This window comes from Artibeus jamaicensis, unplaced genomic scaffold, assembly GCF_021234435.1.
Source record: "Artibeus jamaicensis isolate MK-2021 breed Jamaican fruit bat unplaced genomic scaffold, CSHL_Jam_final contig_787, whole genome shotgun sequence".
In the NCBI taxonomy this organism is placed as follows: Eukaryota; Metazoa; Chordata; class Mammalia; order Chiroptera; family Phyllostomidae; genus Artibeus; species Artibeus jamaicensis.
Window position 1 is genome coordinate 2,284,826 of NW_026521972.1, and position 14,085 is coordinate 2,298,910.

General features: G+C 35.4%; 1 protein-coding gene across 1 annotated transcript in view; it reads right to left on the minus strand.

The window, feature by feature from the left end:
• Positions 1-14,085, minus strand: part of SEMA3E (semaphorin 3E) — a 248,810-nt gene that overhangs the window by 101,746 nt on the left and 132,979 nt on the right. Inside the window, exon 2 of the mRNA XM_053672814.1 lies at positions 260-420. Within this exon, the coding sequence (XP_053528789.1) occupies positions 260-420 (161 nt within the window). The remainder of the gene's footprint in view (positions 1-259; positions 421-14,085) is intronic.

Sequence of the window (14,085 nt, forward strand, 5' to 3'; positions counted from 1 at the left end):
AAGGGACATCATGCAAGACGAATGTCAAATGTACCTATTGGAGGTTGCCTGCGTATACAGAGATCATGCTTGAAAGTTTAATGTTACATATTCTCGATTTATAAACTTTTCTCAAGAGGACTTCATTTTAATGAATATTTTTTCAATAAAAGCATCACTCAGGTAATAATAAAAAAATAATCCAAATAACGCCCATGCAAGAAGGTATCTCCCTCAGCCTTTTCTTTCCCTTTCCAAATACTGTTTGATGTTTTCATACCTCTCTGTAGCCATCGTTGATCTGTTCCAAGCTGAGGGAATACACAAGGTCCTTGCCTCCCACGAAGAGTCTCTCTTGATATTCATCCAGCAGCATTGTATGGAGATCGAGAAATCCAAAAGGGCTATGGAAGATGGATGTTCTGTTTAATTCCAAGAGCTCTGAAATACAAAAGGAAATGAATGCTAAACAGAAGAGAAAGAAAAATAACTTTATAATACTTGCCTCATGGCTCTGTTTTTATAACTATTGAAAGTGTGTTGTTAACATTCAGTTTTATCAGAAGTATGAAGTCTTTTAAATTTATTACTTAAAAGATTAAAAATACACAGTGCCTTAACAATACTGTATTGCACACTTGAAAGTTGCTAAGAGAAAAGACTTTAAAAGTTCTCATCACAAGGAAAATATTCTTTGTGAGGTGATGGATAGAAAACTAAACTTTGTGTGGCAGTCCTCTCATAACATATACATTTAACAATGTTATATGTCAACTATATCTCAAAACTGGAAAAAATTTTAAATATTTGTGCATTATGTAAAAAAAAGGATAATCTGTTATCAGTGGGAGTTGAGTTCTTGTGGCGTCACAAGGCAAAGACCTGCACAGGACGGTGGGGCTCTGTGGTAAACTTTATTGATATTTCAAAATTAAGGGGGTTCCCCTCTGTACTTCCCAATGTCCCATCTCCATTTGTCCCGTCATGGAAAAAGCCCATCTATGTCCTCAGCAAGGCAAAGACAAAAGCCAATATCCAGAGTTTCTCTTCCATATTAAAGTCCAGTCCAGTCAGTGTCTGGCTAGCCTAGCCCGTGTTTCCAGCTGCAGTCCATTGCTGTTCTGTAGTATTCGAGCTCCTTCCTGGAGCCTGTGTGTGTGGAGTCCACATGGCCATGGCCACGTGGCTGCTAAGGCCACATGGCTATGGAGAGAGGACACGAGAGTACACAGTATGACTGCAGGTCACGTTTTATTTGTGAAATGTACACATTTCATTTTCTTCTTTTATTTATTTGATTATTTAATTTGCCCATTCCCACAAAACATCTGTAATGACTTATACAAATATACTCAATTGAACAAACATATTGCTAGGTTTATGAATATGAGGGGGGAAATAAGATGAGAAGGTTGGAATAAATTCTATTAACTGAAAGTCATTCTTCAATATCATAGACATTGTTAAAATGAATACCAAAATTGAACCCAGGGCTTCCTATAATTCAAAGTCACTATAGTATTAAAAAAAAAAAAACTCTAGCAGTTGCTTAGGAGCACTGCCTGGGGTGATAGCTAATTCTTTGTGTCAACTTGACTAGATCAAGGTTGCCCAGATATTTGACTAAACGTTATTTCTAAGTATATCTGTGGAAGTGCTTCTGGATGATATACGAGCATTTGAAATTGGTGGACTCACTAAAGCAGGTTGCCCTCGCCAATGTGGGTAGGCATCATCCAACGTGTTGAGGGTCTGAGTAGAACAAAATGTGGAGGAAGGAAGAATTCACTCTTTCTTTTCTGCCTGACTGAATTGAACCATCAGCGTGCCTGATTCTTAGGCCTTCAAATTCAGACTGAACTTCAGTACCAGCTTTCCTGGCTCTCTACCTTGTAGACAGCAGATTGTGGGACTTCTCAGCTTTGGTAATTGCAATAATACTAATTCCTCATTATATGTATAAATATCGAATATATATATATAATATTGTATAAATTACTAAAAATAAGTTATCAAGTGTCATGCTTCTGCCTATAATTATATAACAGTATAAACCAACAGAATTCATGTCAAAGTGCAATCTACCATGGACTATATAACTAATATGGCCACCCAAAGTGACTTTATGGCCATGGGTGGCCATATTAGTTAGGACACTAAGATTGCAATGAATGAAGATTAATTAAATCAGAGCAATGTAAATCTAGGCACAGAAAACCAGGAAACCAACAGAAGCACAAAGTAATTTATCTCTTAAGAAGTTGTGCATCCTTGCTCCTTGCTTCTTGCTTTTCTTAATGCGATTGCTGCATTCTACTGATTCTAAAGGATTTATTCACCAGTTTGCTCATGGCCAAATAGGTCTACATAGCCCCCAATTATATGACACTCCATCCTCCACCCCACCACCATATGACAATAGCATTTGAATCTTTCATTTCAAAATTCTCAGAAATGAGAATATAACTGGTTTAGCCACTGTTCATGGATTCATGAATTGCTAGCTTCTAGACCATGCTTTGAGACCAATTATCCATCTGTGGTTAAATGTGGAAGCCATGTGGTAAATAACATGGTCCCTATAATTTTGGGGGGATCAGAGCTGTCACTCTGAAACATGTATCGATCACATAGGTAAACTTACCCAATTTCTCTTAACTCATGAATACATTTATAATGACAACTTCACTACAATCTCTATTTCCAATAGACTGAATTAGTCGACCTACTATTTATAGTTGTTCAATATAATCTGATTAACTTTGAAACTAACAACTGCCAAAAATGAAAATTTGGGTTTCCATTATTAGTTTGATCGTCAACCATTCTTCCTGATATAAGTGAATAGCTAAAGTCACTCACAACTGAAGAATAAACTTTACTTCCTACACAGAAAATACTTCCTTTTCTGTTCTCTTTTGGGATGGAGAGACAATCATCTATCCCATACTTATAAAATGTATAGAAATTATAATATGCTTTAGCTGTAAAAAGCATTAAAAACATAAAAGCAATAATAAAACAGTAAAGTTTAATAAATAAAGTAATTTCAAAGTTTAAAAGCAGAAATATAATTATTGGAAAAATTATAAAAGTATTTATTAATATCAAAGATAGGGTACTAAACTTGCTCTTTCAAAATGTTGGAAAACATATTATAAAGTAAGAAGAAAAACAATCACCTCTGTACTGTAAAAAGACATCATAATAGAAGAGAGACAGAACTAATTTGCATAAAAGGAATTCACTTCTTAAATATATACAAAGAAATGAATGTGAAAAATTATCAAATTTTTTCCAGTGAACATGTATTGCTTTATTAAAAATAAAATGATGTCATCCCCAGTTCTGGTCCCAAGGGAAAAAGGAGTAAAAAAGATCGTTTGACTTACTAAAGCTTATTCCTTATTAACAATGATTCCATAACCTATTATACATACAACTCCCTACATAAGCAACTAAGAAAAATCTAGTAAGGGGTTATGTGTCTGAAATCAAATGTATTTTTGCAGAGCCTAGTATAAATAGCAAGATAAACAGAAGGTTTTGTCAATATTCAATAGTTGGACTTGATATGATTCAAAATAATTCAACAGCAATATTATCAACAGGAAAATTCAAGTTAATATCAACTTCACTTTTTATTACCTTTAATTCCTACATGATAAATGGTCTCAAATAACTACAGAATTTTTCATGTTGCTTTGATTTATCAATTCATGGCATTTTCATACAACTTACTTTTGAGAAAATTAAAATGTTTTTACTCAATATGCCATAGAAGTTCAAAATAGGAAGATCTCTTTAGTATTTTTAGTATTAAAAATACTAAAGCCAAATGAAACTCAAGCAGAAAGCTTTCTTCCTTAATTATTTTTCTTTTTAATTTTTGAGCCAGCACTTTATGTAATACTACTTCTGATCTTTCTTCTAAATTATAGACCATAGACTTGGCATATTTACCAAGCAATGGCTAACTGCTTTATCCCTTTGCACTGCTCCAAGCTGCCTATTTGGAAAGAATTAGAAAACATACAGAAAGAAGGGGACAAAAGAAATGTGAATCTCAGGTAAGCTCCAGAAAACACAGTGCAAAGAATGGACGGTGCTGACCCGTATACAGGAGGGATCTCTCATCTTGAGTCCTTCCTCCTCTAAAAATAACATGCATTACTTGAGGGAGGGAGTGGACAAAGAAACAAAACGAAACTGAGATGCACCAACTCAGAGTTCATCCGGAAATTTTCTCAGGAGGGAACTAATTATTATTGCTAAGCTGCATACTAATTATCAGCTGTCAATGAAGATATACAGAGGATTTAGTCATTTCCTCTCTTGGCCTTTCTTCTTAACCTGCAAGGGAAATAGTTTTAAAACTTATTGACAGCAATATATTACGGAGACAGTTCTCTTCACTTTGTCAAAATATATTTAAATTCCACACCTCCATGTATAAATGGGGTTGGAAAGAGGGCACATTTTTTAGTTTTCAAACAAAAAAGGTTACCAAGGGAAGGGTCTTCTCTTCTTGTATGTACACTTTTTCCACTGTCACCTGCGAAGTGGTGACTTCTTAAGACTCAAGACTTTAGACATCATTTTTTTAAATAAATTATTTTATTCAGTTCATCTCTTCAAGTTAAATAAAAAATAAAATATTGAACTGCACATATAGTAAGCATTGGTGATAACAATGAAATATAGAAACAATCATTAGACATTTTCTTCAATCCCTTGATGGTTCAAAAGGAAAAGATTTATTGCAACATGCTTTAATGATTTTGACAGATCTGATAAATGATCACTAATGGCTTGTAATAATGTTGAGACAGAGTGGTAAAGAAATAAGCAATTAACTTTTTTTAAGTGAAAATGGGATAACTCAATGATTTGCTAATTGGTCTTTCTAGCAATGGACTGTGGCTGGCCTTTCACTCATGCTCTGAACTTTTAGATTCTATCTTTCTTATAAATCAAAGATCCACAACAGGCATTGCCATTGTGGTGTTCCAAGTTTTTATCATAAACTACTTCCAATGAAAGCAGAAAGAGTTCAAATGGACATATGAATAGCCGAGAGATTAAATAGCCTTTTATTTCCTCACTCAAGGAAAACAAAATAATGTCAAAATTTTAAGATTACTCATTTCCTGTTTCTATAAGTTATTATTAGTCAGTATTGTACGCAATATTCTAGCTTATCGGTCTTTGAAGTCCTCTATGAACATGAGGTCACTCTGGGACAAGGTTACACAGAATCATTGATTGTACTGCATGTCTATTGCTGTGCTATATGTGTTTATGTGCATGTATTTAAATTATTGAACTAAAACTCATAGAATATAAAATGCTACTACCTAAAAAGTCACTTTGTTTTTGATTGCCTGTTTAATTGTGACTATATTCTATTTCGTCAGAGGCTAATAAAGGAGCAGGCCTATGTGAACAGCTTCCTAAATTGAACCTGCATCCTGGGAGGTACTTGAAACTGGGACCACAGAGTCATTCATTCAATGTTCCTTGTGTGTTATTCTAAATGTAATGGGACAGACTGTGAAGGTTTTAAAAGCAGTTATATGGCCACATTTATTTTTAAAATACCAACAGGTTATGACGTATATAATGGCCAGCAGGGGGCAAAAGTTGAAAGGAGATTGAAGACTATTCTTTCAATAAATAAGCACAAGAAGAGTGAGAGAGTAGCAAAGCAAGGTATATCGTGAAGGTACAGACCTGGAGGATGAAATGGAAGAAAGCTAGGCATCAAATTTTACACAATAAGGTAAAAGTATTTTTTTAATTTATTTGGGTTTGGGATAACTGACTGTATTTCAGTTTGATGAACAATTCAATATATATTGACATCCACTATATTAGGTACTATATCTGAGTTTTAGAGGGCTATTAAGAATTAATACAATTTCATAAAAATAACACAAATTAGATTTTGTGATTCCTCATTTTATTTCTGTAAATGAATTTAAGAGCTAACAATTTTCAAATTTATGGTCTTGATAAATTGAGTCCATTCACTTTTTTTTTTTTAAATACATTTTAGGTTTAAAGCCAGAACGAATACAAAGGTATATGATGATAAACTCCCTCCCATCTGGAATCCCTCCTCCTAGATAGCTCTCACTCCTTAGTCTTCAATGGCTTAACTCTGTCTAGTTTCTTGGGTATTCTTCTAGATTTTCTAATGTATATACAATAAATAAGGCATGTAGATCTTTAATACCTTCCCAACCTATGTGAACCATAAGAAAAATAATATAAACCCTATTCTTTGCTTTTCTTCACTTATATCTTGGCAGCCTTTCAGTATCAAGACTTAGGGTACGACTAGGATTTTCCATTATATAAATCTCTTGTTTTATGGTAGGGCATTTGGGTTCTTTCAAAATGTTGCTAATATATCACTAAAATGTATAAACATGAGTATATGTAAATTAGTATACATAAAATTTGCGATACATTTTTAGAAATGGAATTAATGGGTCAAAAGATACATGAATTTGTTTTTTGTTTTGTTTTGTTTTGAATCCTTACCTGAGGGTATGGTTATTGATTTTAGAGAGAGTGAAAGAGAGAGAGAAAGAAAGAGAGAAACATCCATGTAAGATAGAAACATTAATTGGTTACCCCCCCATACACGCCCCAACTGGGAATTGAACCTGCAGCCTTTCGGTGCACAGCAGGAAGCTCCAACCAACTGATCCACCTGGACAGAGTAAGTTTGTTATTTTTCACAAATATTGCCAATTTGCCTCAATGGTGATGATATCTGTTTAAAATTCTACTACGTGAAAATGTTTCCCCATAGCTCTGACAACACTGTTATTAAAAATTAGGATTTTCAGCTGATGTGGAAAACACAAACTTATATCTCTCACTTTGGATGAAGTTAACCAGTTTTTCATTCATCTTAGAGGACTTCAGTGTTTGTCATTTTTCTCTTTGTATCCAGTTCCTATTTTCCCACAGTATTAAAGTTAACTTTGTCAATGTATGAATGTAAGGAATTTTCAAACCGTTAAGTTTTATGTTTATGAAGTCATCAGTTTGAGATGGAGGAGGCTGGGCCCTTAAATGTAGACAAATGTGCTTCAGGCATGTTAGAAAAATATATTTTAGTCTAAAATATATTTTAGTCTAAAATATATTTTAGAGTTTATTCTTGATTATCCAGGGTAATTCACTGATTTGGCAATTAACAGTTCACAAAATTTTTGTTTAATTGTTATGAATCAGATGCGGGCAAGGAACACATTCAGTCTCCCACAGTCTGATTTGGAGGGTCAACAAACCCCCAGGCACTGAGGAATTATGTGGGAATGAAAATGTGTAGCTCCGCCCACGGGGGAGGTGCCTCAGCTGGGGCAGGAACCGTGGTTTCACAGCCAGAGGCCTAGGTGAGCTGCTTCCTCCCCAAGGACACTACCCAGATCATCCCCTGCCCTGCCCTCAGGGCCATGTTTTCCATCTGGTCTCTTCAGACCCTCATCCCCTTCAGGCTTCCTCTGGCCTTGCCCAGGGCACCAGTTTTGAAGCTCACTAATGAATCCATTTTCACTCATTTGGTTTTTCATTAACAGTTATTAGTAGTCACCCATAATTTCCCAAATTTATTATCACTGATTATAATATTTTTTTAATAATTTACTACTATCAAATGTAGAAAATGTTGTGCTTACATGTATTTTTTTTCCCAAGGCTACTACTGTGGAGCTCAATTTTTATTCATGGTCAGGGCTTTACTGAATACCAATGAGTTTCGATCATATGGAGGGAGAAATGACTTACTCAACACTGACCTTTAAAGCCTACTTTTAGCTTGACTTTATGTTGCCTTCTTAACACTTGTTTTTGAGAATTACAGGATTCTGGGCAACAATACCTTACAAGATGTTTTAAATAAAGTAATAGTAAACTAAGCATAGGATATATGTGAAGTACTGTACTGTTTTCTGTGCCGTTAGTCATTTACACTTTATCCTAGAGAAGGGGAATGGGAAGAAAAGGTTTCTAACGTCCTATGAAATGCCCTCAGTATTATAATAGTCAGAACACTGTAGATTTGATCATTATCTGAACATCTTCCTTTCAAAATATCTTCATACAATCTATAAAATTGTCTGTAGTAAGAAAATAAAGCCTTCAGTTTTTTATTATGTTTTTAATGTTGGTTATAAATTAGACTTATTTCACAGTGAAGGCCAGTTTTTCTGGATGTCATTTCACAATGGTTTTGCTTTCATTTAATATTTAAAACTTAAAGGATAATAAAATGCAACTACTCTATAAATGCACATTGTATTCAATATTAGATATAGTACTCCATAATCTGTTCCTTACAGCACTTATGTAGTAATTTTGACTTCCATTGCTCAATTTATACCCTCAGCCCCCACCCCCAAATTCATTAGTAAGATGCTTTCTGATTTTTTAGCGAAGTTGCCTAATGTATACACAAATGTAATTAGTATACTTAGCTATTAATTTATTTATATATTTCAATATTATCTTAACTAAGAAATGTTCTATGTTCTAAAATAAAAGTATTTTCTACAATCTGTATTTTTAATTGAATTTAAGTGATGCAAACAACAGTGTTGGAGAGGTTGTGGAGAAAAGGGGACCCTAGTTCACTGTTGGTGGGATTGCAGACTGGTACAACCACTATGGAAAACAGTATGGAATTTTCTAAGAAAACTAAAAATGGATCTGCCTTTTGACCCAGCAATTCCACTGCTGGGATGATACCCTAAGAACCCTGAAACACCAATCCAAAAGAACCTATACACCCCAATGTTCATAGCAGCACAATTTACAATAGCCAAGAGTTGGAAGCAACCTAGGTGCCCATCAGTAAATGAATGGATCCAAAAAACTGTGGTACATTTACACAATGGAATTCTATGCAGCAGAGAGAAAGAAGGATCTACTACCCTTTGCAACAGCATGGATGGAACTGGAAAGCATTATGCTGAGTGAAATAAGCTAGGTGTTGAAAGACAAATACCATATGATCTCACCTTTGACAGGAAGCTAAACAACAAAATAAACAAGCAAGCAAAATATAACCAAAGACACTGAAATAGAGAACAGGCTGACAGTGACCAGAGGGGAGAGAGGAGGGAATTTCAGGGGAAAAGGGGAAGGGTTAACAGGAACAAGTATAAAGAACACATGGACAAAAATTAAGGGGAGTGGAAATGGGAGGGAGGTGGGGAGCACTGGGGGAGTGGGCTGGGATGGGAGTAAAAGACAGAAAACTGTACTTGAACAACAATTAAAATAAATAAAAAAAAGAAGTTGAACATGTCTATTACCATTTGTTTTTCATTCTGTATTTTATCATTTTAGAGTTAGAGTAATATAACTTTCTAAAGCAGTATATATTTTTATTTTTTCTAGTTTTATTGAGATATAAATAACATATTAACATATAGCATGGTATTAGTTAAAGGTAAATGGCATAATTGTTTGATTATGTTGCATAATAATTGCCACAGGAAGTTTGGTTCACATTCATCATCTCATATAGTTTTTTTTTCTTGTGATGGATACTTTTAAGATCTACTCTTCTGGTAACTTTCAAATATACAATAGAGTCCTGTTAACTATCGTCATCACACTGTACATTACATTTTCATGACATTTATTTTACAACTAGAAGTTTGTACTTTTTGAATACATTCACCCATTTTCCCACATCTAAATTTTTGTTTTTGTTTAAATTCTGTATCATTTTTGAACAACTTCATTGATCTTTGTTTTTCTTAAAGTACATTTTATTCATTTTAGAACATTTTAAATATTTTATTTATTTATTTTTAGAGAGAAGGGGAGGGAAGAAGAAAGAGAGGAAGAGAAACATTTATGTGTGGTTGCCTCTCACATGCCTCCTACTGGGGACCTGGCCCACAACACAGGCATGTGCCCTGACTGGGAATTGAACCAGCTACCCTTTGATTCACAGGGTGGTGTTCAATCCACTGAGTCACACCAGCCAGGGCTAATCTTTGTTCTGTAACATATTATAATGTCTTCTTTCACATAAAAAACAAGCAATTTAGATAAAATTGGAATTGCATTTTACTTTACCATATACTGCTTCAAATAATATTTAATATTTGAAATTCTTCAAAATAATAGCTCAATATTTTCCATCCTATATTGACCCTAAAATCCATACTTATTTGGCCATATGCATTCTTACCATCTTCTTCTGTCATCTAACAGGCTTCTCCAATTTAGCAAGTGAAGAATAAAGTCTTGATTTCCACCCATAAACCAACTCTGTCAGTCTCCTGTTGTTAGCAAATGGTTCCTTGGATTTTGTCAAAAATCTAGGACATTTCCTTATTCTGTTTTCCCTGAAGGCCATGCTATCTGTCCTCAACATCTCCAATACAATTACTAAACTAGACCGGAAATAAAACCTGTTTTCCTGCTAGTACTCTCCCCCATTTCTCCTTTTACCCAGTTGGTTTACCTCACAGTATAAATAGAAATTAGCCCTGGTCCTGTGTCTCAGTTGGGTGGATCATCGCCCCAGGCATCCAAAGGCTGCAGGTTCAATTACTGGTTGGGGCTCAAACTGGGCGCGGTCTCTCTCTCTCTCCCTCTCCTGATCTCACTCTCTCTGTTTCTCTGCCTCTCTCTTTAAAATCAGTGGGCATATCCTTGGGTGAGGATTAAAAAAAAAACAGAAATTAGATCAAGATGTTGTTTATTCCTCTGCTGGAAACCCTTGATTGCTTCCCAGTGTCCCTACAGGTTAAAATCCTGCCTCAGAGTCTGTCATCATCTGGCAGCTGCCTACCTGGCTGCAATGTTGCTCCACATTCTCACTTTTTCCCTTCCTCCCACAGCTCCAGGGCACAGGCTTCAGAGCTTTGGCCTGACTGTTGATTTCTGCCCGTGACCTCCACAGTGCTGGCTCCCCCTGTCATATGGATCTTCCCTCTGTGAAGTCTGCCCCGTCTGAGAAATCTATCACTCTCTCTTACTATCCTTCATTGCATTAAGCTTACTTGCTTTTGTTTGTGTTTGTTTGTTTATATTTTTCTTTATTTATACATTTTCTTCATCCTCTGACAGGAAACAAGTTTCCTAGTAGGCTGACTTTTTCCATCCTGGTCACTGTGATAGCCCCAGAGACTAGGCCAGAGCTCCCCATTTGTTCAGGAGGCACTCAGCAAAGATGGGTGAAACAAATGAGGTCTGAATCTCAACTTCATGTATGAAAGTGAGATAATGAAAATTAATTAGTGGGTGGCTGTAAGAATCAAATAATTCATAGTACCAAATGAATGGCCAATATATATGGGTTTCTTTCTTCTTTCTTGGATTTTGATGAATTATCGGCCAACAACATTGAATAAAAATTCACCCTGCAAAAAGAGGCCTTTCTTAGTTATATTCTGTCAAGTGGACATAGTTTCTCTCTGGGCTTATTATACCAGCTTTAAAGTGAAATAGGAAATTTTGCAAGTACACACTTACTATGCTCAGTGTAAACAGTGAGTCTATTTTAAATTAAAAACCTTGCCTTTCTACCAACAGTAGGTTGGTATCATTTTCTATTCCTTCTTTCAATCTACATCTGTCTCATCTTGCAAGAGAAGTTTTGTCTTTATTTCCTTAGAAAAATTTGCTTAATTTCCTTATCATCTATTTATTTATAAGCTCAATAAAAAATGCATTATATACAGAACTATCTCCCCTCCAATCTTGACATTTAAATTCAAAGTACCAAAATAGCAGGCAAAAATTATCTCAATACTTCTGCTTTATTACTATTAAGCCTTAAATTTGTATGAGTTTTCCAGTATTTCACTTGCTAGTTGTTTTTATAAGAACAGATATGTCAATTTCTAGGCAGGTGCACGGTTTGACACGGTGCGAAAGCATCATTGCCAAAGAGCCTCTCTTGACCTCTAATAAAGATCTTCAGTCTCATCTTTATAAAAATAAGACCTTCTCTCAACCTGCATAATTTAATCCTATAAAACATTCTAAGAAAAAATGACTTCCAGATGTACCAGCAGTTTGCAATCTTACAATCTGACACACTGAACATTTGTACCTTTAAAAAATATGTGGTTTCCCAACTGACATATCACCATAAAAAAATGACTACTGTGTAATCTGGATACCTTCTCCATTAATAGCACATTTTCCTCATAGTTTCAATACTGACAGAATAATAACTAAATTTCAAATCCTGGCAGAATGAAAAGTGACATTATAGTCTTTTGATATCCCATTAATTAAATGGACATTGAATCTATTCATCATCATAATGACAAAAAATTAACGCCAATAACACGATTGATAGATGTATATCTGGATATAGAAATGAAGCTGGGTGTTATTTGCCATCATTTGATAGGTTTGGAAATGCTAGACAACCACTAAAAGCTCATTTGCTCTTGAATTACATGCCTCAATTACGGTAGCTGTTGCCATGTGAACCGGATGGCTCTTAATTGGTAATAGGCCCCCTGGGTTGGTGGGTTCTCTTCAGATGTGGCTAACTAAGGGAAACATGAAGAGCGGAGACAAGTCAGTGCTATGTGTACAATTCACTGATGACTTTCTTTCACAAAAAGTTGCCTTAGTGACTAAGCTGCTAACACATTCTTTGTCTGTTTTCCTTTTCCGGCAATCTTCAGTATGTGCTGATTCACTACCCGGAAAACCCTGTTGTTTATAACCTGTCACAAGGCAAATAGTACCTAAAAAGACCACCCAGGTTTTCTCTGGAAACTATGAAGGGAGGAAAACTCTGATCCACAGAGAGACTCTTGTGTTGTAGGTACTGCATGAAAAATATCCAATTTACATAATTTCATTTGACCTTCGCATCACTCCAGCAATCAATGCACAATGCTCACCATTTTACAGAAGCTCACACAGAAAGTTAAAAACATCCTGCCCTGGCTGGTGTGGCTCAGTGGACTGAGTGCAGGCCTGAAAACCGAAGGGTTGCTGGTTTGATTCCCAGTCCAGGGTTGCAAGTTAGGTCCCCAGTAAGGGGCACGTGAGAGGCAGCCACACAATGATGTTTCTCTCCCTCTCTTTCTCCCTCCCAGCCTCTCTCTAAAAATAAATAAATAAAATCTCTTTTAAAAAACTTCCTACGGTCACACATCATTTGAATATTGGTATCTCATACATTATTTTGCTCACTTTGTTATTTGACCATAAACAGAGGCCTTGTATAAATATACAGTGTCCTTATTGATTGCAATCAGTTGAGAGTTTCAGTATGGTCAATCCCTTAGGAGTGATGTTGCAGGTGTCTCCCACATTTCATGCATTTATCAAATAACATTTACCCATAATAAATGGTCGTAGACACCTGTGGAGGCGGGCATTTTTTCAGCCGGTACCTCAATCTTCTCTCATAATACGTGGCAGCCACATTTATGTTGCGTGACCCAATGAAAACGAACAGACAAAAGGGTGTCTGGAATGATCAGATAATACAGAGAATGGAAGCAAAGAAAAGAAAATTATGTTTTTTCCCCCCAATTTTGCCACTGAGCATACCATTTACAGGAGGTTAAGCTGCCTGTTTGCAGGATGAGAGGAGTAGATGAGATCTACTAGCTCGGTCCTTCTAGCTTCGTGAACTGTATGACATGTGAAGTATATCATTTCCAGGTGGGGAAAACACAAACTGAAAGTATCCAAAAGTTGCTTTCTAGAACTTTTAAATTCATTCATTTTTGCAAACTTGAGAACTTCAGAACTATTTCTCACTGTGTGGAGACAAAAAAAATAATGCTGAAAATACAATTTTATCTGTAGAGTTCTTATGTCAAAAAAGTATATCACTGTGAGTGTAAAAAATAACAAACTTATTGTTGATCTCTTCTGTTCCTTTTAATAGGCTTCACATATAAAGGGGACGCTATAAGTCAAAAGTATTGATCATATTGATATTGATCATATTGATATAACATACGTCTTAAGAAAATGAGAAAATATAAATTAGCCCATAATAAAGTTAGGAAAGCTAAAAGACCTAAGCCAAAATCTTACTGCTCAGGAAGCAAGTAACTTGGCAAATTAAAACACTTTCCCACATGC